At 43.8% G+C, this 27,948-nt stretch overlaps 1 protein-coding gene across 1 annotated transcript in view; it reads left to right on the top strand.

The window, feature by feature from the left end:
* The window catches only part of CTNNA1 (catenin alpha 1), a 111,916-nt gene that overhangs the window by 65,631 nt on the left and 18,337 nt on the right, over positions 1-27,948 (top strand). The window contains exons 9-11 of the mRNA XM_027468651.3: positions 497-649; positions 14,281-14,373; positions 23,885-24,041. Coding sequence (XP_027324452.1) covers positions 497-649; positions 14,281-14,373; positions 23,885-24,041 — 403 coding nt within the window. The remainder of the gene's footprint in view (positions 1-496; positions 650-14,280; positions 14,374-23,884; positions 24,042-27,948) is intronic.

Here is a 27,948-nt window from a genome sequence, read left to right as displayed (position 1 = left end):
CCAGTTACATTTTATAATTCTGTTGGTCTTATAGAGCTTATTTGCATTGAGAACTGTAATGTAATGTCAGTTATTTTCTCTGTTTTTTTATAGCAGCATATTCCCTTTTTCAAGTAAATGTGAATATGGATCAGGCTTATTCAAAAATATTTTTATTCTAGTAGGAAAAAATTAAAAGCTAAATCAGCATGTTACTTAATCAGCTGAGGGAAAGTGGCAAATTTGCTCAGGCAAAACCAATATGAGTTGCTAAATCAATATTTGTGGCCAAGCTGGTGACTCGCACTTGTATAACTAATCCATTTTTTTTAAGGAGATTTAATTTAAATTGAAGCAAAAAGTGTATAGACAAGACTTAGACCAGAGAAAATCTTGGTCACACAAAGAAAGAAGGATCAACACCAGAAGTACTTAAGCTTTATATATTAATACAGTGAAAGGAAAATAGCAGTGGAACACTAGTGAAAAATTACTCATTCTTTCATTTTTATTTCAGCTCCGCAAAGCTGTTATGGACCATGTATCAGATTCTTTTCTGGAAACAAATGTTCCACTTCTAGTATTGATTGAAGCTGCCAAGAATGGGAACGAAAAAGAAGTTAAAGAATATGCCCAGGTTTTCCGTGAACATGCCAATAAATTGATTGAGGTAAGATGGTACGAATTAAAATTAAATTAGCACTCCTTAAATTAAGGCAAAACTGAGCAAAATACTATTTCCAATTCTGTTGAAACAACTAGTAAACACGTAAAAGAAAATAGTAGAAAGTAAGTTCGATTTCTAGTTTTATTTTAATGGATTTAAATACAATTTAATATTAAAAAAAATGTAAACTTGTTGCAGCTACTGCTACATAGCCTGTGTAATTTTAGAGATTATATAATGTAAGTATGTTATGCTGTTACTTTTACTTTAAAAAGATACGGTGTAAGGGAGATGGTGGCATGACCTTCATTTTACCTGTTGATTGAAGCCTGGAGTTTTTTTCTTTCTTTTTTTTTTCTGTAAAATCTCAGTGCCTGTGAACAGGCCTTTTAAATGAAGGCTCCATGATGAAGACATGCTTGCATGTGTGTCAAGAGCAGACAATGGGCATAAAAAAAAATAATATTCCAACAACAAAACCAAATCCCTCCCACCTTTTCCTAATAAAAGAAACAAAGGCTGTTGAACACATGTTGCTGCACACATTAAAGCTAATCGGTGGGAGCATTTAACTTGCATGAGACTGAGTCTTAACTAAAATGCATTAAAGTCCATTAGTCTACCACGATGGGTAATACTTTACAACAGATAAGTGCATTTAAAAGAGAAAGCTAAGTTCATGCCTGGTATTTATAAAATTTTGGTAACCTTGTCCTCTTGCCATTTTTTTCATGACAGTTTTGTGCATGTTCATGCTAAATGCCAAGGAGCAAACAAACATCTCCAGTTATTGCTGAAGAAACATGCCATCAGGAATAAACTTCAAAAAATTCCCGTGCATTTCACTGCACTTCGAGGCATCTGCTTGCTCATTGTGTTTAACCCCAGCAGATACCCAGAAACTGTCAGAAAGTGCTTAGCATATTTTTGGTGTCGTAGTGTCACTGCTTCTGAACTGTAATTGAGCCCGTGCAGCTCTTAGGCTCATCGGGAGTTGCTTCATGCGACTTGACAGATTTAAATTACTCAAGAATAAGACTTACCTACTATCAGTAAGCATAGTCTCTGACTCCTCTTGTTGTATTTTTGCTCCTTTTTGAAGCCTTAGGGGCGCTGAGCACAGCGCATGGGAACTGTCCCATAGTCTTGGGTACACGGAGCTGATCCAGCTCTTCAGGGCTGCTGGGGAGGTCAGGAATATCTTCATTTTTTTTTGAAGTTCTCAGTTCTTCTTGGTTGGCCTGATGTGTTTCAGTGTAAATGCCATCCTCATGTAGTTTCAAAGTTATTTAATCCTAAATAGTGACTCATGGCTTTTGGTTGTGTGGCAGAGCAGCAGGGGGAGGGCACCGCAGCGCTCAGGCGGCCGTCCCGTGTCAGGGGGTGGGAATGCTTTGCAGGGGGCTCTGCCTAAAGCCTCCCCTCTTACGTTACAAAGCTAATTTGTGCATCTTCTGCTGTAGTTTCACCTCCTCAAGGGATGCACAGCACCCACACAAGACATTTATCAGCAGAGGCAGAGGAGCAGCTGCCCTGCTGCATCCTTCCCCTCGCTCCCTGCCCGCTCACGTTACGTGTGGCTTCTGGAAAGCAGTGGGTAGCTGTAGGCATTGGCGTGCGAGGATGGTTTTTACTGACCTTACCTTGTGTGCAAAATGCCAAACTGCAAATGGATTTTACAGAACCTCTATTCAGGCAAACAGCCTGCCTTTCAAGAAGGGCTGCTCCTGTGGAAATATGTGTTAAACAATATTTCTGACTGATAGCAAAAGGTTCTGCTGAAATGATGTGCTTCTGAAACAATTTTTTGAAGGCTTGCTTATTGCTTTTGCTGTCTAAAATGTAACTGTAACTACAGAGTAGCATGACTTGGGTGACTTATGAGCCTCTTCCGTGAATGTAGCTGGATTAATATTGCTGCTTAGCTTAGGAGGGGAATAGTGCTCCTGGCGAGCCCCTCTCTCAGGGGGACAGAGAGCGGCTGCGGAGTCATCTGGTGTCAAATTCACGGTGAAGGAAGGCACGTCAGGGTGGGACGGGATGCACTTACAGCATCTCTGCATGTCTCTGCCAGAACGGAGAGGGCTGTTGGCGACTTCCCCTACCAGTCTGCTCTCGGGCAGAAAACCCAACGGCAGATACCCAGAGAAACAACAGAGGTTGTGTAAGAGCAGAAGAGGAGACGCTCCACGTGGTGAGGTTAGGAGTGATTGCTTCCACCTGTGTTCAGGGGAAGATCAGTGTGCCGGGGAGTTTCCCGTAACCACCCTCCGAGGCACTGCTGGGTGACTCAGGGCATCAAATGTGACAAAACAGCTGCAGTGCAGCATCGGGTGCTGGTGTGTAGCACGCCGTGATTGACAGGCTCCTGTGTTTTAGACGCAGAACAGAATGTGCCCTTTCCTTTAATACTAGGAAAAGGGAAGAAATGTGCATCAGAGATGCGGGCTGCAAGAGGCAACTTGGAGGATTCCCAGCTGAATTAATTAAAAGTTTTGCAGCTCAGTTGTGGTACCCAGTGCTCCGTCCTGGGACCTGGAGGAGCCAGTGCTGTGTTCCTGGTGAACCAGGCACTAGAGGGGACTTGGTTTTATTTTATTTTTGTCACTAAACTGTTGCAGGTATCGCCTAAACTGAGCTGTCTCTGCCCTGGGTTAGCATGGGGAGCTCATGCTCCTGCACTGTAGAGGTGTTCATGGGCCCTCCAAGCAGCTACAAAGATATCCAGGCATGCAGTTGGGGTATTTTTATTTTTAAAATCTTCCCTTCTTGGCAGCAAACCACTGCCTAGCTTTTGTAGTTCCTACAGGCCAGGCAGACAAATTCAGCCAACGTAAGTAATGACCCCAGCAGTCTGCTTTGCCCTCTGGGTCTGTATCTTTTAGATGAGCCATGCCAAAGCCGGATCCAAACGAGCTTCCATTTAATTTTTCTCTTGTGGTTAAATAACAGCCCCCTTATCCTGTTTTTTGAAAACTGAGAAATGGTGAAATAGTGAGATCAGATGAATAATATATTTCCAAGATAGCTTTCAGAATTGCACTAACAGCCCATTAACTAGCTAGCACTCTTCCCGAGCCTGATTCGGGGATAGAGAAGCTGATTTAAACGCAGGAGATGAGAATAATGGAAGAGATACCACTTCGGGAGCCAGTGCAAGAGAGAGAGGTAAATTTACTTGTGAACTCTGAAAGTCTTCCTAATTTACTGATTGTAAAGTGTCTCCTTATGTTCTGCTGGGTTTTCTGGTGGTGGCTGAAGCAGCCGTGGCTCTCAAACCCCTAACTTTGCTCTTGAGGAAAGATATGTCCTTAAATTAAATTTTTCATCCTAGAAACTCGACTGTCCTGAAACGCGGTGCTTGTTTTTCAGTGTTGTCACTTAGCACGGGGCTGACTTTTCACTCATCCCAGTCTTTGAAGTGTGCTTATGTACAAACCGCCTCCCTGCCGCTCGCTGCAGCCGCCGTAATGGCACTTCTGGCTATTCTCAGAAAAGTGAGAAAGCCATAAATGTCAGAGAAGAAACATTTTGCTACACCATTGAATGCTCTAGAAAAAATAAAAATTAGATTTTGATTTGTCCCTGTAGTGTGTAATCTTAATTTAAAAGTTTTTTCAGACCTTAAGAAATTAGGTAGTGAAAAGACAGCTGAGGACAGAGTGCAGGTAAAAGCTCACAATAGCCGTTTGCTTGCTGAAGAGTATTTTGGAAAAGGAGAGTTTGCAGCTTCTTGAAAATAGAGAATAATCTTGTACAGGAACGAGTCCAGTACCCTGTGTCAGATGTTTTTCCTGACTTGAATTTTATTCTTAAATCTCTCTTGTAGAAACTTTGATAAGAGCAGGGAGGTGAACGCTCTCAATGATATTTCATAAGCATCATTTTTTTCCCAATTACTTTAATTTATCTGCTGCCTTTTTTAATGCATTGGGTTGTATTTTGCATACAGAGAGATGATTTTCTCATCTCCAGTGAAAACCCATGAACAGATGCAGACTGCAAATTTATTTGCTTGGAAAGAATCACATTTGGGCACTTTTAACTCCGTAAGCTATCCATAGCCTCTCATGCTGACATTTTCCCCTTCTGTTGCCCTAACTGTCTAGCCCAGTACTCTGGAATAATTCTTCAGACCTCAGTCTAAAAATACCATGCTCCAAAAGCCCAAAGCCTTGCACACTTAGTTTTTTTTGTCTCTCTCTCTCTTTTTTTTTTTTTTTTTTTTTTTTTTTTTTACCATTTACCCTGATTTGTTCATACTTGCAGCCTGTATGTTCTTCAGGGAGCCTAACAGCTGCGGGGTTGGGTTTTTTGTTTTTCATGTTGTATTTTTTTTTTTCTTCTCTTCATGTGAAAGGCTTTTAAAAAATCTGAAGTGGGTGAAGCATAGCTTGGGGTTTAAAATAACAGCTAGCTTTGGGCACCTGGAGAATGGCTTGAGACACAAAGGTTTTGAAAAACTGAGGTTTGCCTATCCTGTGGTCGTGAGATGCAACTTACCTCGGTGCAGCCAGTTATCTTTCTACTAAAGGTAGAAAGGTTAAAGTTTGGACATTGTGCACACTTATTAAAAATGAAGCACAGGACTAGCAGGTCTAGACATAAATCTGAGCTCATAGGATTATAATTTGTTGTCTGTTATTTAACTGATTTCCAAAGCTATATAACGTGTATAAAACTAGCATCTTTGGAGGTGGGAGGGGACTGGCTTTGTTCATTCTTTAAATATCCTTTCTTCATGCTTGCCATTAGAGGTATGTATCAATACTGAAAGACAAACAAGTGTTGGGAGAAAAGTGCACAGCCCTTGACACCCAAATCAAACACCGACGTGAAATGCTCTTCTGAATTTTGGGGTATATTAGTCTCAAAGCTTGGCATTTACCAGGCTAGGCTCATTATCAGTCATTACCATGGTGTCTGAGCTCCTGTTTTTCCTCTTCAGTGAGCTAATTTACAGGGGGGGAGAAAATCTGCAAACTGAAGTTTGTCATCATCTTGCTTTTACTTTGAAGATAAGTGTGTATTGCAAGAGAAATGTCCTTGTGCTATGGTCTGGAGAGGAGAGGCAGAGTTGGTTCGACTTGAGAGTAATTTCCCGTTTTAAGACACACAGCAAAATAGCTCTTCCAAAGAACAAGCACGTTTTCTCTAATTTGTCTATGGATAACCTTGGCAGCAATTTAAAACAAATGTCTTCAGTAAATGACCAGCATAACTCTAATATGCCCTCTAAAATCTGACACTCTTCAAGAACCGATGCACTTCCCTTGCAAGTTCATTTGATTAGTCAACTAATTCATAAATAAACTAAGTTTTACTCATAAAACATGCTTTCCTTATACACATTCATAATCAGTAAAGTAGGAAAGCCTCAGCAAAAAAAAAAAGTTAATTTTCCAACAAAACTGCATGTACAAGTTTATTCCAGCATACATAAATAAAATGAAGTGACCTTTAATAGGGTGACTTTTGGTTTTGTAAGTTGTTTTTTTTTTCCAGCCCATGTTCCATGCTACACCAAATTACGTATGATAGGGCTTGAGGAATGGTGGTGGAGATTGAAAATCTGGTAGGAAGAAATCTGGAAGAAAGAATAATAAGAGACTTTAGCATAATCTTTCTATCTAGATTCTATCACAAATACACATACCAGAAGCAAAGTAATCAATCTAACAGGGAAACTAATGGAGGGGTGAAGTGATTGAAGAAGTTAAACCCTCATGTATCCGGACAGTGATTGGGTTTTGGAGACATGTTCTGGTTGAAAATCACCCTGGTTAGCTACTGCTCCCTGGAGGAGAGGTATTTCTGCTGTTCCTTTTCCCCAGGGACAGTCGTTACGTTATCCGTGTGATTGCTGAGAGTGAGGGGCTTGGCCCTTAACCTCTTGGGCCAAGGGCGTAGAAATTGGAGGTGAGTGATGTTAGGGTCTGGAAAACTGTGCTAATGTCCTTTTACCCTGCTAGAAGCAGCTGTGTATTTCCTCTCTTCCTTCTTCCTTTGGAAACAGCATTTGGTAGGGCAGGGGAATTCCCTAAAAGCTGTCAGGAAATGTAAGCATGGCTGAGCACGGGTGCTGTTGGTGTGATGGCTTCAGAGGTAGGTAGAAAGCACTGGAGTCCTGGACTGCTTTCTTATCCAGATATTTGAGTCTTTGGATTTTGAACAGCGTTTTAAAATAGCTTTTTGGGTACAATATTTATAGATGTGGCATAAATGTTTTAATTCTTAATATATTAAAAACCTTGATGCAATACTGGATTTTCATCATCTTACTCATTAGCAATATTGGACTATTAGTCATGTAGTGCCATCAAGGAGTTGCCTGAAGTCTGTGTAGAGCTCATTCCTCTTAGTATTTTGTCACCTTCGTCAAGAGCATAATGTATTTATAATTCCCATTAAATTTGCCACGAGCAGGTGGCTGAATCACCAAAAACTGGTTTAAACAGCTAACGATAGGTATCAAGCTGGAAACCTTCGGTAAGATGATAACACAGCGTGCTGAGCGATAAGCAAAGCGAGATAGGAAAGATCTCCAGTTTCATAAACACAGAGGCTTTTTCGGATAAAGATACTTATCCGGGTAGTGTCCAGATAGCACTATTAGAAATGCTTTGATTTTACAGAAAAACATCTGTGTGGCTAAGAGGCATCCGAGGTGAGGATTTGCTATTGCTTAGGATCAGATCCATACTACGTACCAGTGGTGTGATTTCTGTCATGGTAGCTCAGATCAGCTTGTGTAACTAATGTGTTTTGTGCTTATAACAACATTTTATCACTTTAGCTTGTTTGTTTGAGGAAGGAATAGCTCCCGTGCCAATCGTTACATCTGCTGCTCCAGCTGCAGCTCCGAGGGGCACGGTGCCCACGTCGTACACTGGTTCTCCTTTACCAGCTCTGCTCTCTAGGTCAGGTCAGTAGAAAAGATAATCTACCAGGATGGGAGTAAAGGTATTTCTGTACAGTTAGCACGTTCCTACTGTGTGTTTTATGCTGCAGATACACACCTCTTTGCACACCTCTTCCACCCTCTTTGATTGCAGATGGGAATTGCAAGAGAGGGAGAAGCGCTCTCCCTTCTGTGCTTGCTACTCTGTTAATGGAGCCCAGTTCAGTTTGTCATGATGCAAAACCACTTTATTTCCAGAACTACATGAAAAAGTGCCTTTTTCTGTGCAGCTTTGGCAACATGTGAGATTGACTGTTGGAGAAAGATGTTTTCTTGTGGTATGGAAGATGCTCACCAGTGTTGAACAGGGCTTTCACAGGACAGCACTGGAAAGCTGGCGAGGCAGTTGTAGACAGCTCATCTGGGTTGAGAGCCAAACGTGACGCTTTCTTCATTAACTAGATCTTTATGCACCCAGACACAGCTTACAGTATGTAAGTTTTGAGATTTTATCTCAAGAGCAAGGTTGCTGTGAAAATATAAAGTGGATGCTTCAAAATTATGGGGAGCAGAAAGTTCACAACACAACCATTGCTCGTTGTTCACAACCCCCATTCCTCATTGCCTATGAACTGTTGAATGAAAAAGGAAAACAGTTTGCTTGCCAGTTTTGTTCTGTCTAGGTTAAATTTCCCAACCATGTGTTTATAACAAAACTTGATATTGAAATTGCTATCGTCTTCTGCGCGAGAGTAATCATGAGTTTGCAGCGCTCTAGAAATAGCCCTTATCTCAGTTTTAGTCCATCGTTCCCCACGGTGCTTTACGTCTGGAGTTTTTCTATGCATGTGGCTTGTTTTATTTAAAGCCTTTACTATTTTAAGTTAATACACTAGGATACGGGTGCCCACAACAATCTCTTGCAAGGCACCTGCTACGGAGCTGCAGCCACTTGCAACTACTTAAGTCATATCAAATCACGGAGCACTTGACAGCAGGACTCCTGGTGACTTGCTCCAAGTCCCCGCGGACCTGAACGGACGTCCTCGCTGCCATCCCTCCGCACACACCAGCAGTGGAGCTGCTCTGCCTAATTCCTAATTGGCCGTACCTCTGCAAAACTGGGGCGCTTGTAGAGCTGTAGGCAGAGGGCAAGCTCACTCACGCAGTGCCTTGTAGGGCTGGGCGGTAGAATGCTTGCATTTATCTTGAATCATCCTGAATATTGTGGTACATAAACGAATTAATAAATATAGGGACTTGCTGAATAATAAAAGCTTTTATTTCCAAGATAGGTGGAAATTGCGTAATTTACACATCTCTTCTGGAAGTACACAGTTGCCATGTTTGTCAGAACTGTTGTTTCTGCAGTTAAATGAATTTCTGGGGCTTTGACCATCCTGCATTGCACTGTTTTCTTAACATGGGGGAGGAAAAAATTTCAGCACATGTAATCTGTGAGCATCTGATATACTTCTCTGTAGCAGGTCCTCAAGAGGAAAGTATCTGATGGCTGCTTGTCTTTTTTTTTTTTTTTAAATCATCTAAAGTGGGCAATTTTAGCTTGTAAAAGCAGGAATTTGGATTCCCAGAGAAACTGTAGTTAAAAAAAAAAAAAAGGCAGAAATTTTGAAGTTTAATCAGAAATTAAAATGTTAAAGGGCACTTTTTGAAAGCCTTGTTTCCACGTTACTGAAATTCCTGAATCACCTGTGCATAAAGGAACATGGCTTTTGTGTTATTTTTGCTTGGGGTTTGTGGGCATCGCTTGCGACAGGATACTGGTTGATGTGAAATGTTTTTTCCATAGGAAGACTCTGAAAACTCTGCAATGGTATTTTTTCAACTGTGGCTTCAAAGCAAGAGTAGTCAGACTCTTAAATTCAATTAGTGTCTCCTGCATAGCGATATATAACCCTTATTTATAACGGTGCCGTGTGGCTGGGGCAGGCTCTGCCAATTTGAAGTAAATTATGGAACAGCAAACACTACAGAGCCTTCTGGGGGCTACGCCTGCTGGCTGGTTGCATGCAGCACCCACTTCAGAGCGCTTGGCGCGTTTGGCTTTCTGAAGAATTTGTGCTGAAAATACGACCTGTAAGCAAGGAGAAGCTCAGTGCTGCTGCTTTGAAGTCAGTCCACATGCACAAAGCAAAAATTGTAATGCAAGTTTTCAGTATCAGCCTTCAAAATCCTTGGGGGGGGGGAAAAAAAAAAGAAGAGTTAATGTGTTAGGTTACGGTTCCTTTTTTCTCCTGCGCTTTTTGTCTTTTATTGAAAAAAACATTTTGTTAAGACTTTAATAAACAGTCCTGTATAAAGTAACCCCTCTCCCTAAGCTAGGCTGTCCAGTGCAGAGGCAGTTTAACTGCTGCAAAGCTGTGGCTGTATTTCTTCAAAATTTCCAACAGTGTAATTGAGAAGTTTGGCGATGATCCCAAGCTCGTGGAGGTGAGGCTGCTGGAGTCTTTGTGTTGCTGGAAGACACAGCTCCTTAACTGGCATCAGAACAAACTTTAAGGTAAAAAAATAAATAAAAAAAAAAAGAACTTCAGGTGAAAAAGGTGAAACCTTCCTAATGTCAGAGGAGGCAATTGTCTAGAACAGCCGGCACCACACACGTGGGCTGGCAAATTGTTGCTAATGGAGGAAAAAATTGCTGTAAAAATACCAGGACTCTTCGCGATTAAAAATAGAAAATTCTGCAGAAAACTAACTGGAATTGAAGATGGGATCTCTGTGACAGATGGCGTGATTTTTCTCTATTTTTTAATTTTGGAAACATTTCTTGTTGGTAATGACTTCTGGCTGACCCTTTGCACGGGCCTGCCGCTGGGAGGAATTGGTTGACCAGTGCCGCCTCCAAAGGCGTCCCTTGTCTCGCAGTGCTCCCATGTCATCGCTAATAACAATCACATTCGAGTTCCAGAAGCAGATCAGTTCATCCAGCTTGGGGTTTCACTCAGCACAATTCCTTAGTTTGTAGCAAGGAGCGGTGCTGACGTGGCTGTGCCCGCGCGCGTCCTGCTGCTGCCCGGCGCCTTTGTCCTTGGGCCGGGCTGAAGCTCATCCATCCAAACTGCAGCTGTGTGGGGTCTGTCCGGCCCTTTAGGGTACGTGAGGCAGTCTCTGGGAGGTGGCTGTGTACTCCGCTGTTCGAGTCTTCATACTGCATCAAAAAGAGGCTTTTAATTTGGTCTGTGCTGCAAGAGGTATCTGAGCCGCCTCGCTCTCACTTCTCCAGCCCGTCCTCATCTCCCTATGTATTTTTAACTTCTTTCAAGAAATTGGTCATTATGGCTGATTACATTATTTGCAATTTTTTTTTGTCTCCTTTGATGCCTGTGCCAGCAGTGCTTATGTAAAGGGGCTTGATGATATTGAATGGTAAGAATGAACAAATGCAGCGGGAATTCAATTGCTATTTTGCTCTCAAGCACAAGTGTTCTTTCTAAATCAAATCTGACCACTTACTATGTCAGTCAGCTACGTTGTTGGCGAGATGGAAAAACTATTTCATTTCCATTTGATTTAAAGGGAACTTCTGTTTGCTTGAGGTGCTCTGTTTTATTTGAAAGAAATATATGTGATCTCCAGGTGCTCTGCATGCTTTAGAACAAATTTAGTCACATTTGATCTTCATCTGGGCTGCAAAACTCTATGTATTATGTGCACGTGCCAGATAACTGGCTGGGAGTTCCTTATCCTTTCCTCTGACAGGGAGTTTGAAGCTGTTTGTCAAACATCACACAGGAGTTATTGATGAACTGTGCTTTCGGATACTCTTAAAATTCAATTTCTTAATCGTAGAGCCACCCGCTGCAGCTGGTACGTGCCCTTTCAGGATTCAAGCCATAGAGCACCTGGTAGTTAACGACGATTTAAAAGATGGAATTGTAATGTCATTTGCGACTTGATTAATAAGTTGAAATAGCATTTAAGGTTTGAATTTTAAGAGGTTTGAGTTCTTTCAACAGATTGAGAGCGTCTGCCCCTGGGTGCAGGAAGCGCTGCGTTGCTGTGGATGTAGGGCTCGGTCCATTGCGCTCTGAAGTCATCCCCACGTCCCTGCCTTTGGTCTGGTGTTCAGCAAATGGTTTGCTGGGACGTTTGCGTGCTAATCTGGCAGGGAAGCTAATCTGCCAGAGCGAATAGCTTTCTCTTGGACTAGCATGCTGAAATGAAGTGTTGAGATTTGGAGGCACAGAAGTAGGATGGGATGTGGCAGCCAGCAACTGGATTGTCTTAAACTGCCAAAGGAGCTCAGTCACGGAAGCACACACACTTCTTTCATGAAGGTTGGCAGTCCCAGTCGGGCAGTTTCTAAAGAAGAATTGCCATCAGTGAGGTATTCAGGAGAAAAATGACTGTACAAAAATGACTGTGCAAAAAAGCAAAATTTCATAGTACCATGGCGGGGACACTCAATTACCAACTTCTTTGCCTCTCTGTATTCAGACAGAGCGAGGATTCTCTGTGCTTGATTCATCACACTTGGCTTGAGAGAGAGCACAACATCTCCAGATAGCGGAGAGGCTGATTTTGTAGTGCCTCAATGTAGCTTTTATTCAGCCTCTAGTCAATAGGGCTTTGTGTTCTTCTCACTTCTAGAAACTGTAACTGCTGCCGGGGAGGCAGAAATGACGTGAAAATATGGACCATAAAAAGTATTGGCAAACTGGTATTTCTCCAAAATATGACCTGTGCTTAAAACAACAACAAAATCTTTATTTGACTTTTAAATCATGGCATCTTATTGTCTCTTTATTTTTGAGCCTCTAAACAAAAGCTTAATATACTGCAGCTCGCTGTGAACTGGGGATTTAAGATACAGCAAATCTAGAAGACAAAACCCCTCTGTTCAAAATAAAATCCCTTCCTGACGAGTTGTTACTGTTTGCTTGTCGGTGGTCATGCCCTGCAGAGGGGATGAGCAGGGTGTGGGGCTGCAGCAAACGTGCAAACGGAGGAGAGGCAAAAGAGCCTTTGGTGAGCTGGGCACGAGCTGCACAACCTTGCAATGAGCTCAAGACTTGCAGCAGCTTCACCTAGAGATATGGAGGTCTTTTCTCTGCAGGCTGGTGGAAAAGAAAGTTGGGAAGTAAAGCACTGATATCTGAAAGCTGGCCGAGTTCCGCGTGCCGCGTGTTGATGCTGCATAGGCTTTCTCTCGACTTCAGTTTGTTTTCATCCAAATATATGCCACTGCATCTGTTTACCGAGTCGTTCAGCGCTGGAAACCTACCTCTCGTCCTGACAGCTGACAGTTTTACATCCTCTGTAGCTTGATTTGGCTCAGGGGGGAGGAGGATGCTGCGTGCCTCGCGATGGGAACTTGCCGTGGTCCCAAAATTAATAATGGAATTGATGAAAGAGTGTGCAGGCATGTTGGCATGTGGCTGGTGGGACAGTAATGTATTCCGTGTGGGAACATCTGCTGTAAAGGGAACAACTTGGGGAGGGGGGAGAGCATACGCTGTAGCTGCCGATACTACTTCAAAGCAACTTGAATACGAACGCACAGGATGGTTTAATTAGAGGGAGGATGGAATTTTCCCAGGTTATGGAGAGAAGGACGTGGAGAAATCTGGTTCACTGGTGCTGGCGAGCATCTGCTGGTTTACAGTGGGGCTTCTACAACACATTTACTGTTTTTTTTTTGCAGGTTGCTCTGTCTCTGAAAGGACAGTACTCAGTGTTCATCTCAGTTCACTTCGTACTATTTTTACAGCTCTGTCTTCAAATGGCTCAGAATAACATGCTTGTCATTCACCTGTCAGCCACGAAACGTAACTTAGTTCAGACTTCCTTCCCCTGAGAGTAGCTCCAATATGAGGAACATCTCCAATTACCAAAAAAGTCTGTGCTGTCCCCATCCTGTGTACTCTTAAAAGGCAGTTGTTAACAAAAGGTCCTCTGTTTCAAGATGCCCTACTTAGGGATGCTGCTGTGCAGCAGGTCAAGGTTTTGGAGTAAAGCTGTAGCATCACGAGATGCTATTCTGATTTTAGGGGATTGTGGATGGCTCTTCAAATCACCTGTACCAGCACGTGCCTTTGTTTGAAGCACGGCACAAATGGAGGGCTGGAGGAACACCTCTCTATTCTGCAGCCTTTGACTAAATAAGAAGTGCATCAAGTAGTTTAAAGCAGTGTGTTCAAACACCGGGATCCTGTAGCCGACGTGCGCCGTTCTGCTGATGCTGCACAAAGCCTGAGCTCTGCAGCACCTCGGCACCACTTGCACACGTGAATCGCTTGGTGTGCCTATCTGCAGGTTCCTGTGGTTCACACACAGCAGGGTGTAGAAATCTTTTAAGAAAAATTGAGTTTCCATATAGTTACAAGCATCAGATTTAATCCCGAGGTGCATTGGAGCAGGATTTTTTTTTTAATTGTGTGATTGCTGCTGTCTTAGTCCTGAATTGGAGCGGGCATTTTAACTGTGACTTCAAGCGCTGCCAGTGATGCTCTTGTCCATTTTACTGGTGACAACTTTGCTGAAAGGGTGGTAACACAAATCTCTGTCTTCTTTGTATGGCTATGGTTTTATGACCTGATGTTTTATGGCTCGAGACAGAACAAATGTCATTAGTGATTTCAAAATTTGTTACAACCGAATCCATGTGGGCAGTTTGCATTTTGATGGTCACTGTTGGGGTGGGTAAAAAGTTTCCTATAGAGGAAAAGAGCAATCAGTTCTAACGGTTCTGTTTTCTTTTCCCCTGACACAGGTTGCTAACCTGGCCTGCTCCATCTCGAATAACGAAGAAGGTGTGAAGTTGGTGCGCATGTCAGCCAGCCAGCTCGAGGCCCTGTGTCCCCAGGTAACAAAGAGCATGAGGCTCACCCAGGTTGTTTTGGCTGTACACAGTGCTGGCCTTTGGTGTACCTTTACGGACCTGTCTGCCTGCAGAACTTGGTGTTTTCCTTAACGTGGGGAGTAAATCAAATGCATCAAAACTTAGAAATCTAGAACTACTTGACAGAAAGTCATTAGTGATGAGAATGAATCTTCGGCTCTTCTTCACATAGTAACTGTAACTTCCTTGTGCCTGGGTATTCTGGTAACCTCCGAGACAGTAACCCAGTGAAGCTTCAGTGATTTATTCTGCACGTTCATGTTGTGGGAAGATGTGTTGTGAAGACACTACCACTGCTCTGATATATGCTATAAGATGAATTGCTTTTTTTTTTTTTTTCCTGAGTAGATTGTAAATATGTCAAAAAAATCTTCCTGATAGACTAGGATCAGAGGAAGCTGGCTATGCATGAAGAGTTTGAACCTGGCTGAGACTATCCTTTAATTAATAACTTCTTAATGGCACAAAGGAAATTAGGTTTATATAAGAACTAGGCTATCCTCTTTCATTTTGATACTACTGATGTTTTAAATGTCAACAACTAGATACTTGAATGAACCCCTGAAGACTGCGGAGTGCTGTCAGTTCTTGCGATTACGTCTTTAAAAGCATCAGGAAGTTCAGGTCTAAAACACACAAATTAGCTGCTGTTGGTAACTGGATGCTAATGGAAAATACGTACTCAAAAGTTGTCAAATGTCATTTAATGAAAATAAGGTTCATCATCTCAGAATTATTTGGAGCTTTTTATTTATTTTTTATTTATTTATTTATTTAAATTTATTCAAGTTCTCCCATAGATATCTCACTTCCTTTAGACTGATTTCAAATATATATGTGTGTATATATATATATATATATATATATATATATATATATATATATATATAATATATAAACTAGTCCTCCTCCACGTAGGAGGAGGACTAGTTTAATTTTTCATATTAATTTGTAGTAACAGTGTTATTAAATAGGTGAAGATCAGCACCTAAACATAAAACATCAAATACTATCCAGGAGACCTTTTGTTGTCCTGGGGTAGACTTGTGTGGTTTGCACTCCTGGATCAGACCCTGGGACCGGTGCATCAGCTGTGCTGTTACCATCCTCCCACGTCCAGGGCAGGTGGTATATATGGCTTGTTAAAAGCAAAGGGCCCAATTTTTAGAGCTGGAAGAAAGCATGTGTAAGAAATAGATTTTTAAAAGTCAAAGTCATCATGCTTGGTATGAGGGCTTGCACTTTCCTAAAGAAACTAACCAGACTAGACATAAATTGTTTTTTTAGCTATCTCCAAGAATATGGGAGTATAATGCATGTTCCTCTAAATGAATGCTGGTGCTTTTGAAAACAAGCATGTTAAAGTTAGGATTTCTTTGAATCTAAATGCCTCTGGGACATATTCAAGTTGGGTAGTGGTCTGTCACCTTTATAAAATTACCGTCATAATCAAGTCGACATGAAATAATCAACTACAGTCAGTAGTCACGAAGACCGAAGTGCAGTTGTTAGCCTTTATTTTCAGGGATTGTGCTAACACATGTAGCATGTGTTGGAAGCTTTGATTATCTATAAACGGGTGAGGAGGGTTAGAACTGATGGGTTTGGGTTTATGTAAGTTCCATAGCTGAGTTTCCAAGCCTTTAGTTCTACTGCTCCACAGTGCAGTCTGCCTTGATTTTAGGGTAGTCACCAAGAGATTAGTAAATGACACTATAGATGTTCCTAGTACTTGAAAGAATGCTTTTATGTTACATTATGTGTTCTCCAGTAGGTAGTTTAATGCTCTAGGAGTATTTAAACGTGTTGTGAATCCTGAGATAATTAGGGACACTTGTTTAAACTGTTTTACAAATGGCATCTGTGTTTTCTCCTAACAGTGCAGGAGTTTGTCCAATGCCAGCGTGAGCGATGCAGCACACTTGTCCTCACTGAGTGTTGCTGATCACCCCCAAACTCTGCTCATTCTGTATAATCTCTAAATGCTTCTAGTTACACAGCTTAGTGAGGTGCTTTTTTTAAAGGCAATTATATGCTTATTTAGCAGTTTATTCCTGACAAGAAGCACAGCTTGTTCTTGGATCTCTCTAGGTGACAAACATGTGAATTAGGCATAAAATACAAATTTACTCCAATATTATCTACATTTTTTTTTTTGCTTAGATGGTATTTTTCCAGAAAGATGCTGCATTCAGAGTGAGTCAAGTCAATCAGTAATTACAATACACTCTGAAACTCAAGCGAATATATCAATATCACATGGAGGTACGATGTATGAAATTTAATTCAGGGCATTGCTCTGGTGGAAAGGATGAAACTGAAATTTAATGCGCTTGATTAAGTTCCCAGGTAACCTCTTAAATAGCTTAGCAGTGTAGAGGCCATTCTGGGAGTAGGGAACTCCTGGTTAAAGAATGATTTCTGCAGAAATCAATCTGTAGAGTTAATTATAAAAGCTGTATCTCGGGCAGAGCAGTTAGTCAGTCCCTAGCCGTAACTAGCCTTCCAGAGCTGGCAGCAGGAGTAAGGAATGTGCAACACTTCAAACTGTTTCTTTAGGCAAAGCTTGGAAGTTTTGTTGGTACAGACGAGAACTCATTCATTGCCCCTGTCACCTAAGGGCTCAGACGTTCTCAGATTTGAAATTTAATTCTTTGAGCAAAAAAGTACAGAAAATGGTCTGAAAAGTCACTGCACCGGCAAGCAGTTAAATTGGGATCGTGTGGCTTGCTGCAAATCGTTGTTTCCTCCAGAAAAGCCGTGTGAGTAACATCATCCTTGCTGTTTGCGAGTCCCCAGCCAATTAGCAGGGAATCAAATGCAAAGTTGGAGGCTAAATATAGCATTTAGAGCCTCCTCTGATGGCCCAGGAAGGGCTGTTAGGACGAGCTGCGTGCTCTGCAGTAGCCCGCTGGGTCGCTTCTGCCAGGCTGGGCGTGCAGGGGAGAAACCACGCAGCGCTCGGGGGGCACTGGTGCTGCTCTGTGAAGCTTTGGCTTGGAAGCCAGCCCGAGTTGTGTTTGTGAAGGCATGTGTTGCTGAAAATCTGCTTGTGGAAGTGAAAGGACTTTTTTCCGGCATCCCCCAGGGTTTACCTGCCTTCCTGCATCCGGGTGCCTTGCTAGGTGTGTCTGCGGTGCGTCAGGAGGAAGGAACAAAAGTCCTCGATCATTACAGCTAAGCATTTTGTTTTTTAAACATTTAAGATGTTTTCGTAGTGGAAATGGAAAAGTACTGCTGCGAAATACTTGGAATAGTTGCCTGTGCTTCCATTTGCCTAGCAGAGTGCTGGGGGAAGTTGTCTTTGCCTTCTTGCTAAACACAGAGCTTGCCAATGGTAAATTAGTGAAAGATTTTGTTTATCTCAACTCAAAAACCTGGATCCTTGCTTGCAACTTTGGCTTCTGAGTTCTGTTTCCAAGAAGTACTTGCTTTGGGAGCCTGCGAAAGCTGTTTTGTAACAGCGTTTTGAATTAAAGATGTCTGAGAAGAGAGCTTAACCATAGCAGTCTTTCTGATCATACAAGCTGTAGGTGTTTAGAAAGCAACAGTGAAAATGCCCCAGTATAGCTCTTGAAGGGAAAGGATTGCTCCATCCTTTTGATGTGACAGTCTGCTGTCACTTGCAGCTGCTTCTACCAGCTATTTGTTGACTTTCGCATTCTTTAAAGCCTCTGTAAAGTTCATCTGTCGACTCCTAGCCAAATTGTAGGCGACTGGGATCTTCAGAAAATAATTATGGAATAGAGCTTCTGTCGGTTGGGTGCTTCTTCCAGAACAGGCTGGGTCCTGGCACCCCTGGGACCGACATCCCCTGGGTGGCAGCCTGCAGGAGCAGGGTGGACCCACACCTCCCTGGCACGGGCGCTTGGGACCTGCTCTCCCAGCTTCAGGGCACCGAGGGGTGGCTCTGAGCACCACGGGCTGCCTCGCCAGGGCACCAGGCACCGTCTCTACCTCTGCTTTCCGTGCTCGCTCCATGCCTGCTGTAGCACAGGCAGCAGTTGGTGCAGCTCGCCCACCCTGCACACTCAGTGAGTGGCACCGATTAAGCAGGCTTCCGATGATTCTTGCATTAAATTACATTTTTTATAAAAAAAAAATAATAAAAAAAATAAATTGGCTCTTTTCATATTAATGTCTTGTTTTAATGACTGCTGTTCCACATCCATACATTCTAATTTGGAAAAGCTTGAAAAGCAATTTGCTGCGTATAGATTTCTGATGAGGCAGATGGTTACATATGCTGATCACACCTACTGCCACAGACAAACAAAATGCAAAAGCATATGAGGAGTCCCGTGTAGAGGCTCCAAAGTGCATGAAAACTTCTGTTGAAAAGTTAACGTTTCGGTGCAGATCTGTGTCGTGCAGGCTCCCTGTGAAGAACAACCACCACAGGACAGGGGCGGCCATCCAAGGAAGAATAGTAGAAGCTCGAGCTGTTACTGATTCTCTGCATGTACGTTAAAAGAATCAATGATAGGAGAAAGGGATTCAGTTCTGAGGTAAGAGGCATGTCAGTGGGTAAGGACTGTGTCTCTTCATCACTGGCACGGTGTAATGTGGGGAGTGCTGTAGCAGAACAGTTTCCAGAAAAAGCATCGTGCCCTGAAACTCCCAAAGCTTCATTGCTTCAAGTCAGTGAAACACAGAACAAAGCAGCACAAAGGGACACCAAGACAAATGCCCCCAACATTCCTGCAGCTTCAGCAGTGGCTGGTATTACAATGCGAGCCTTCAGCTACAAAAGAAAATGCTTTTCTTTATACAGGAAACTGATAGGATAATTATGCATGCACGGGATATAAATAGAAAATCACTTTGACAGCAGCAGAAGCTAGACTGGAAAAGGTCATGTTATTCCAGTAAAAGCCTGTCAGTGACCAACAGCAGGAAGCATCCTCTGCTTAGACACCCAAAGTAACCACGGGAAGGGAAAGTGGTCAGAGAACCTCTCATATACAGAAGCGCAGAACTGGAAGTCAGGAGCAAACTTTTCCCTTTGGTGCCTCAGCATCCAGGCACTTGCTGGTCGCTGCCATTAAAGCTGGCGAACGTGCAAAACAATCTGCTGTGTGCTTTGCTTCCAGGCATCTCAGCTCAGCAGTCTCTGCAGAGTGCTTTTTGCTGTATGGAAGGACAGAGAGGGTTAGCACACACGGACATGCGAATGCGAGCCCGGGGTTGGACGTAAGTGGAAGTGACTGAAATGTCCTGCTCACAGCCCGTGTTCCTTCTCGGAGCAAAATGCAACTAGGAGCAGGGGGGGGCAGGAGGAGGGTGGATGCTGGAGGTAACTTTGGGACCTGGGGTGTGGAAAATCAAGTTATGAGCAGCTTTTTACAAGCTGTCAGTAAGCTAACAGAAAAACACCGGTGTTAGCAGCCACCTGAGCTGGGCTCGGCTGCTGTGGCAGCTTTGGAGGTGCAGGGCATGAACTGGTTCGGTGCCAAACTGAAGGCTGGGCTCCCTCTGCTTCTGTTCCCCCTTCCTCGTTTTATTAGGTTTTTTGTTGGGTTGCTTCGGGGTTGGTTTGGTTTTGTTTCTACAAATGTAAAATACCCTAAATTGGAAGGCCATGTAGCTACTTTTCCACCTCATTACCCAAATGGCCACAAGAAAGTTGATGCACCAAGATCTTTATTTAAAAGCAAAACAAATTAAAAAAAATCCCAAATATTTGAACTAAACAGAGCAGGTGTTTAGTGAGCAGGGGGGAGGTGGCTGGGTGCTTCTTGGTGTGGGACAGCAGCACCCTAAAGCCAGTGCAGAAGGAACAGTGCCCTGTAAAGATCAAAAGTCCCTATAAAAATACTGAGGCAACAGTGAAATGAGTGCCTGCAGCCACCGAGCCAGGGAGCTACGTGGCGTATGGGTGTTGTGTGCACTGAGATGACATTAAGGGGCAAGAGGTGAGGATTGCAAGGTGAAATAAATAGGCAATAATTTCCTTCTGCCAGGTGAGGTTTCTTCCTCTGGCTGTGCCAGCCCAGTCTTCCTGTCACTTTTCCAGGTGGGGGGCAGAAGCTTTTTGTCTTCGATCTTTAGTTTCAGCAAGGAGGAAGGCGGCAGGTTCTTCCCAGGAGGATTTGAGGTGCAGATTGAGCCATCAGCTGCGAGGTTTTTGGATCCCCAGCCTCGCAGAGCTCAGGGCAGGAGCTGCCAAGCCCTGGCTGTGCTGGAGGCAGAGGAAAGGAGCTCCAAGCAACTGGCTGGAACCACGCTCCCGAGCGCTGGGCTGACTTGAACATTGCAATTGCTACATGAAACAAAGCACCGATAAAAATAGTGTGCTTTCTTGCCATGCTTCATTTCCTTCTGGATAGTCTCAAAATGTCCCTGTTTGATTCTTTGCTTTGTACAACTTCAGTGAGTCATTGTGATCACAGTGCTCTGGCAGAATTTTGAGGAGCTCTGAGATACAGAATATCTCCCTGCAATTGCCAAATGTTTTACATGGAAACGGCCACATTTCAGGTAGTCTTGCCATGTTCTTCCTATTTTTAGACTATATATATCCTTCCTGTAAGTTATTCATATTTAAAATTAATTCTTACAATTAAATGCTCAGTGCTTCATGTTTTTGGAGGAGCAATAGTGTACTTCAGTCAATCCTTCAACCCTTACCTCCAAAGCTTTATTATCTATTTTTAGATAATAAAGGAATTACAGTGCTGACCACCCACCATACCCACAGACTAGGTATAATCCGGTATTTCTGTCCTTCTGCCATGCCTTCCTAAGCATCTGTTGGCAAATCAGTCACTGGATACCAGCCATGATGCCAGAGTACATTTACCTGAATAGATATTTTTTAGGATTTTATCAGTAATCCCTGGGATATTTCAACCAAATAGATGTGAGCGATGTCCAGGATAACTTGTCTGTGTAAATCTTAAGCTTTGCATATTTGACAGAGTGAAGGTTCTGATCATCCTTGCTAAAACTGAACGTTTTGACCGCTTTGCAGATGGAGATAAGATGCTAGATGTGTAGAAATGGATTCAGGACCATGAGATGGAATATGTGCTATAAAAAGGGCTCTTGGGCTGCATCAGCCATCCTGAGCTTCCTCCTGAGCACGCATGGGAGCACACCTACAAAACCCACAAACCTTTGTGGGTTTGTGAGAACTGAGCTGTATTTTGTATTTAGCTCTGCAGAGATACTCAGTAGCCTTCGATGTCCCCACCATTGCCCTTGTCTCTAGCACTGCTGGCTGCTTTCTAAGCACGGGATGGGTCTGTGGGCAAGGCAGGTCTTGCCTGCTAGTTTTGCTGGGCAGATTTTTTAAGGCGCATTTGAGTTGACCATCCCTTTTTGCTGGTGTCACGTACAAAATGAGAATCTTATTCCAGCTGGATAAGTGGCCTGCCTGGAGGACAGCGGTGCAGCTTGTGCCTCCTGCATTTGGGTTTGGGGTGATGCCTTATTTGAGCGCTTGCTGAGCCCTCTCTCTTTGACAGCTTTCGTGTTAGGTATGAGGAGTTGCTTAATGTGGGCATCTGGGGCTGGACAGGGGCTGTTGACAAAGATTAATTGTTCAGACAGCTGCTGCTGTCCCGACATACAGCACACAGGTACATAGACAATATGTTCCTTCAGCACTAGGGCTGACCTGTCCCAGTGCCTAAAGTGTTTGCTGGTCCAAAATTAGCCAAGGTAGCTACAGGAGAGGAGGATAAAATGTCCTGAGCCCTGGTATCGCCATCTCTGTCTCTGTAGTAGTGGTTACTAGCTACAGAACAGCGCAGAGCAGATTGCTGGAACACTGCCTGTCTCACCCTTTTTGTTTGCATAATGCCTGTTATTTGTATTCATCTTCATAAAATTTGGATATCTCGATTTTCATTGATAGATAGTGCATTACAGAAATGAGTCTGGAGCAAGAAGTGGCATTGGCTAGACTGAAGAAACAGGAGCTTTGAGCAGAGAATGGGCTTCCCTTTCTAAAAACTCCATTTCTGATTGATTTTAGACTTCTGAACTTCATTTCTGTGGGTGTCACAAGGCTTCTTTCAGAGCCTGCAGGACTTGGGAGCCGCAGACCCCATGGGCAGTGTGAGGCTGGTCGGAGCAGCCAGCACCCCAGCAGGCAGCAGCTCTCCTGGAAGGGGACTCCTGGTTCCCACAGCTGCTTACCCTCAAAGTGAGAATTCACGGTTTAATTTGGGAAAAGGGGAAGCAGCAGCAGACCCACACGTTGCTCGGTCAGCACAGGGACGGTGTCGTTATTGCCAGGATTTCAAGGTGTACAGCTCGCAGAGCAGGGTAGCTTCGCTCAGCCAGTGCCATTCCTCGCGTCCCTTGGGTGAATCAGCCTCCTTCTGCCTGACTCACTCAGTGCCATCATGACACGTCTGACATCACCATCATTCCCGTGTTTAGTGAGTTCTGGATTTTTTTAAATGCTTTGTGACACTTCCAAATGAAGCAGGTAGAAAAAGTAGATCTTGTAAACGCGGGAACATCTGGTGCTTGCATGTTCTGTTCAACGGCTTCATGAAATTAACGCAGCCCTAAAGTGGAGAAGAAAAATTACACGCTGAGCTTAGGAGTTAATTAGCTCCAGCGCCCAGGTGTTTGAAAACAAGGCTGGGATTGTCGTGTCGGTCTGACTGGAGGTTTTCTCGTGCCTGGCGTGTTCCCAGGTCACTTTGCTGAAGCATAGTGGAGCCAGAGCTGATGCTGGAAGAGGAACAGGCTTTTGTGATGGCTTCCTTCCCACACGTGGAGGAGGCTATTTTAGATATTTACCTGATGAGTTAGCACAGCAAAAAGTTTGTTGCCCAGCAGTGTGTGTAACATTTCTTCTGCTCAGAAAATCAACAGGATCGAAGGAAATTACAGGCTGAGGGTTTGAAAAAAACTTGTAGGGGGTTTGGGAGAAGCATCAGATAAAAAACCCTCCTGTTTTCTGGCCAATTCAGCTTTTCCAGAGCCATAATAGGAATCTTAAGCTTTTGTAAGAATTACTGGCAAGGTACAGACTAAGATTTTAAGGAAAAGAAGATAAATAATAAAATCTATCCTTATTTTTTGTGTTTGTGTATTGTTCCTACTTCAAACTGTGTAAACTTAATCCTATTTTGACCTTTTTTCCCAGGTTCTAGTGCCTAGCTTAGGAAATGCAGCCTCCAATGTTCTAAATGTCATCCTGTGTGAAATGTGTAACAGCATGACCCGTGTTCAGAGAGCTGCACCTCTTTAACATGAGCTGTTAAAGAAAGGTGAAGCTGGCTGGTGTGAATACGGGCCAGGTGTCCTTGCATGTAATAACTGCCCATAATAAACGTGGGAGCAGGTATGAGCTGGGCATGAAAGCATCAGAATGAACACTTCTGTGTTTAAACATCAAGTTCCAGAAAACTTATTAAACTTGCTTTGTTTGCTGCTGAGTTCATTGGATAAACATAAAGAACCTTTCTGTCGAGATCAGAACATGCTTTAAAAATCCAGAGGTGTTTTGCAGGTCATTAATGCCGCCCTGGCTCTGGCTGCTAAACCCCAAAGCAAGCTGGCTCAGGAAAACATGGAGCTCTTCAAGGAGCAGTGGGAGAGGCAGGTCCGCGTGCTGACCGACGCCGTCGATGACATAACTTCCATTGACGACTTCCTGGCCGTATCAGGTAAGGGGGTGACCTGAGACACAGTCCTTCTCGTAACCCAGCTTATTCCTGGGAATAAAAGCCTTCTGGAGCCTTCCCTGGCGTTTGGAAGGGATGGCGTTGGTACACTTCACCTGGCACGCGTTGTCTGCTGCCGAGTGAGGTGTAAAAATAGAGCGGGAGTTGTTGGCACAAGGAGAAAAGGTATTTTTCCAAGTGTGAAAACAGTGCCAGTTTAGTTAGCAGGTACTCTGGAAACTTGTCATTGCACTTCCAGAGTGAGCATGCATAAATGTATATATTTACATGTCAGTAGACAGATCCGCTTAAATATAGTGGAAGACACTTCATGGCTCTGGATCTGGAATCGCTAGCTGAGCTTCCAGTGAGCTGCCGTGTAGCTACTGGAGACAAGCCTCACCCTAACACTGGGGGAAATAGAAGACATTCACGTTCGAGTTAGGAACTAGCAGAAAAAAGGATCCCTCAGTTCAGCTCAGACTCTTCTTGCAAAAACAAAAATTAATATCAAACTCTGATCATACAAGTTAATTAAAACTGTTCGCACAGAAAATGTTCAGTGAATATTTTTAATCCCTTCAGTTCTCCTAACGTTTTTAAAGAAGATCATATACTTATCATGATACAGTAATAATTCCTTTTGTCACAGTGCTTGCCGAGATAACCTGTTTTATCAGCATCAAGTGATAAAGACCCACTAGTAGCTGCAGTGACCTAGAAATAATAGGGGCATTTTTATTTTCACGTCCTCTAATTCCGTTGTAGTCAGAGGACACAGTGCTATAACCACATGAGTTGTGCCTGCGCTAGCTTTCACAAATTACCACTACAAATTGAGGGTCTGATTTTCCTAGAGCAGACTGGAGCATCTCCAGTGACCTAGAAACCCCAGCGTAAGGAGGAATTTTAGAGAAGGATGTGTGGGATCAGAGGTACCAAGTGAACATACCTAGGAAATGTACATGAAATACTGAGGTCCTGAATTAGAAGACCCTCTTTAAAAAAAATAAATATTCAAAATAAATTTAAAAAGGTAGTGTTTCTACAAAGAGTCACCTGCTTACATGTTTTATTGTGGTTCCCTGGGTTCTGAACACCAGGTTCCTTTGCAATGAGTTAGCAGAAACTTTCTCAGCACTTGCATGTCCTCCTTCTCTCTCTCTTTCTGCGTGCTCTTCGTTGCAGCAGCAGTTGAAATGGCACAGCTGCGAGGAGCCTATTTCTGGGGAAATATATTTAGAGAGAATTGCGTGCTGAAGTTCACGGTTCCATTTGGAGTTTGCCCACAAGTGTGCAAAACGTTTCAAAGGGAAAAAACTGTCGGTCTGTGAAAACGCAGCCCGTACCGAGCCGCCTGGCTGTGTTCACTTGGAGGTGTGCCTCAAAATGGGGCAAACCACGGGGACTGGCTGGTCCTTTTCCCTGTGTAGGTCCCTGAAAGAGATGGGGACCTGCTTTTGAGGGACAGGATGCGGTGCTGGCCCTTTGTTGAATTGCTCTGAGAAGTGTCAAGGGTTTGGCGATAGGCTGGGACCGTTTCTTTGCTGGGGTGACAGCAGGCTGCCTCGCAGACAGCACCTCCTGGGTGTGCGTGCTCCCCAAAACAGTGCCAGGGCAGTGCTGTGGTTTGGGACTGCTTCAGATGCTCAACTGCATCCAGCAATTACTGGTTTTGCTGCGCTATCAAAGAGATGTTTGAAAAATATTAAAGCAATAAATACTGCTTCGAGTATTATTTGTTTGAACTTTGATAAATGTTTTCCATATAAATGCCACCACTCCAGTTCTCTGCTAAAAGCCTAAACGTGTCTTTGGATAAGATTGTGATGGGTATGATTTATGCCAGGTTCCTCGTGGGGTTATGAGGATCTTGGTGCACAGAAGGGTTTAAATTGATAACTAACAGGGATGTAAGCAAAATTAAAAAGCGTTCTTGTAGGTCTGTGTGCGTGTGTATAATACCACATTCCTACAATTTGTTGTGCTGTCTAGCAGGAAGTGTGTGCTTTGTTGTCCAATTTAGGCTGGAATTGTATTAATTGTGCAGGCTCGATGGAAGAGGTGCTGGATGTAGATAATAGCAGGAGACTGTACAGGAACCAGGAAGCTTGAACGTGTAGTCCTGCAGCTAAGCTTGCAGGTTACAACATTTAATGAAGACCCCAGGACAAGAAGGCCCTGCAGAGTTAGGACAACGGTCTGGCAGCAGCTGATGGTCAGTGCCCAGGGAATTCAGAGCAGCAGACTCCTACAGCCTAAGGATCTTCCTGAGCGCCCCCAGCCAGGTGTGGTTTGCAGTCCAGGGAGCTCCAGCACCAGAGGTGCCGGCTGCTGAGCGGCCCTTGCTGGGCTTTTCTCACTTCAGCCTGTGTGAGTTGCTCTTTTGACCGTTACAAACTGCTGACATCTCCAGCATCTGGTGCAACATTCACACCCTAGGAGTGCCCTGTGTGAAGAACCTCCTTGGTTTTGAAACGTCGCCTGTGCGCTTCATTTGATGCCTTGTTGTAGAAGGTGGTGCACAATTTTTTCCCTTTCCAGTTTCTTCATGCTGTTCGTAAGTGTACAGACTTCTGTCGTATGCTTACTCAGTCATCTCTTAATCGTCTGCAAAGACTTTGCCTGTTTCATTGCTCATTTCAGAGCTCTTCTGTACCTCCCGCAATACTTATCCCCTTGTCAGTCCCCTCCCTAGCTCTCTGCGTGTTTGTGTTCCCACTGACTGTTCTTCAGAGCAGTTGCTGATGGCACCATGTAATCATCACATTCAGGGCTCTGAAATTACCTGGATTTCCTTCCAAACCTCTTAAAACCCATCCCGTGTGCTGCCTCCTGTTCTTCTGGAGCTGACAGAGCTGTAAGCTCGAGGTTGCTCACCATGACAGTGCTGATCTTAAGAGCCTGCGGCTGAAGCCTTCATGGTCCCCGTGGTTGTCCTTCTTCATTACAAAATGCATCCTGTGTTTTGAAATGTGCAAACACGCAAGGATTTGGATTATAACAATGCCTACTGACACTACAGCTCCACCTGGTTTCACCGGTGTCCCTTGGCAAGAAAAGCTCCACCATGGGAATGGTCCTGAGCCTTTCCCCAGGGAACACAGCAGAAGAGCAGGGTTATGTTTTTGCATCTGTGGCTTCAGCTTCTGGGTGTTGCTCCACATTTTGGTCCTCCTCTAGCCTCCAGACCCCCTGGCTGACTTAGGATGCTTGGGGAAGGAGTTCCTGATTGCTGTGATGGGGAGGTGCTGCTAGGTGTGTTGTGGTGGTGGGCTGAGGAGTGACAGGCATGGGGACTTCCAACTGTTACCTTTTCACTGTTCTTTGTATTTCTTTGTTTGCTCTAAAAATATTTTTATTGGAAAAATGTGGTCTTTCCACTTCATCCTCTCGTACCTTGGTACCAACCCGCACCGTTTTTTCCCTACACTTCCTCGGGTAGGACACGATGCCTTTGCTGTTGCTGCTGTTCCAGTCAGCGTTACCTTTTGTTGCTGTGAGATTTTTCTCCCGCTCAGCAGCACGAGAGCTGTGAGCTTTGATGTAGGACAGCTCCGTAACGTCCCTGCAGGTACTGGCGCTGAACCTGTGTCAGCATTTCCCCGGCGCTGCCACCCTGGCCTCAGCAGATGGCATTTTGTGCCAGACACTCGTGGTCCATATGCCTGTAGGACAGGTAGTAGCGTGTCTATAGACGAGCACAAAGAACGGTGTCAAGTCTTATTTGTTATCATCCAGCTGGAAATATAACCTGAGTAGATGCACCTGACAGCCCCGCTCTTCCCCAGGGCCCCTCGCAGACCTCCCTGCGGAGGATTTTCTGTCTTCCCACAGAATTACCTTTCTGGCCACTTTGCATCTGTGAAAGACATCAGCTGATCAGCCGGCATTTAGATACCCATCCTCA

This window comes from Anas platyrhynchos, chromosome 14, assembly GCF_047663525.1.
Source record: "Anas platyrhynchos isolate ZD024472 breed Pekin duck chromosome 14, IASCAAS_PekinDuck_T2T, whole genome shotgun sequence".
Lineage (NCBI taxonomy): Eukaryota > Metazoa > Chordata > Aves > Anseriformes > Anatidae > Anas > Anas platyrhynchos.
Note: the sequence above shows the minus strand (reverse complement) of the source record. Positions and strands in the feature narration are given on the sequence as shown.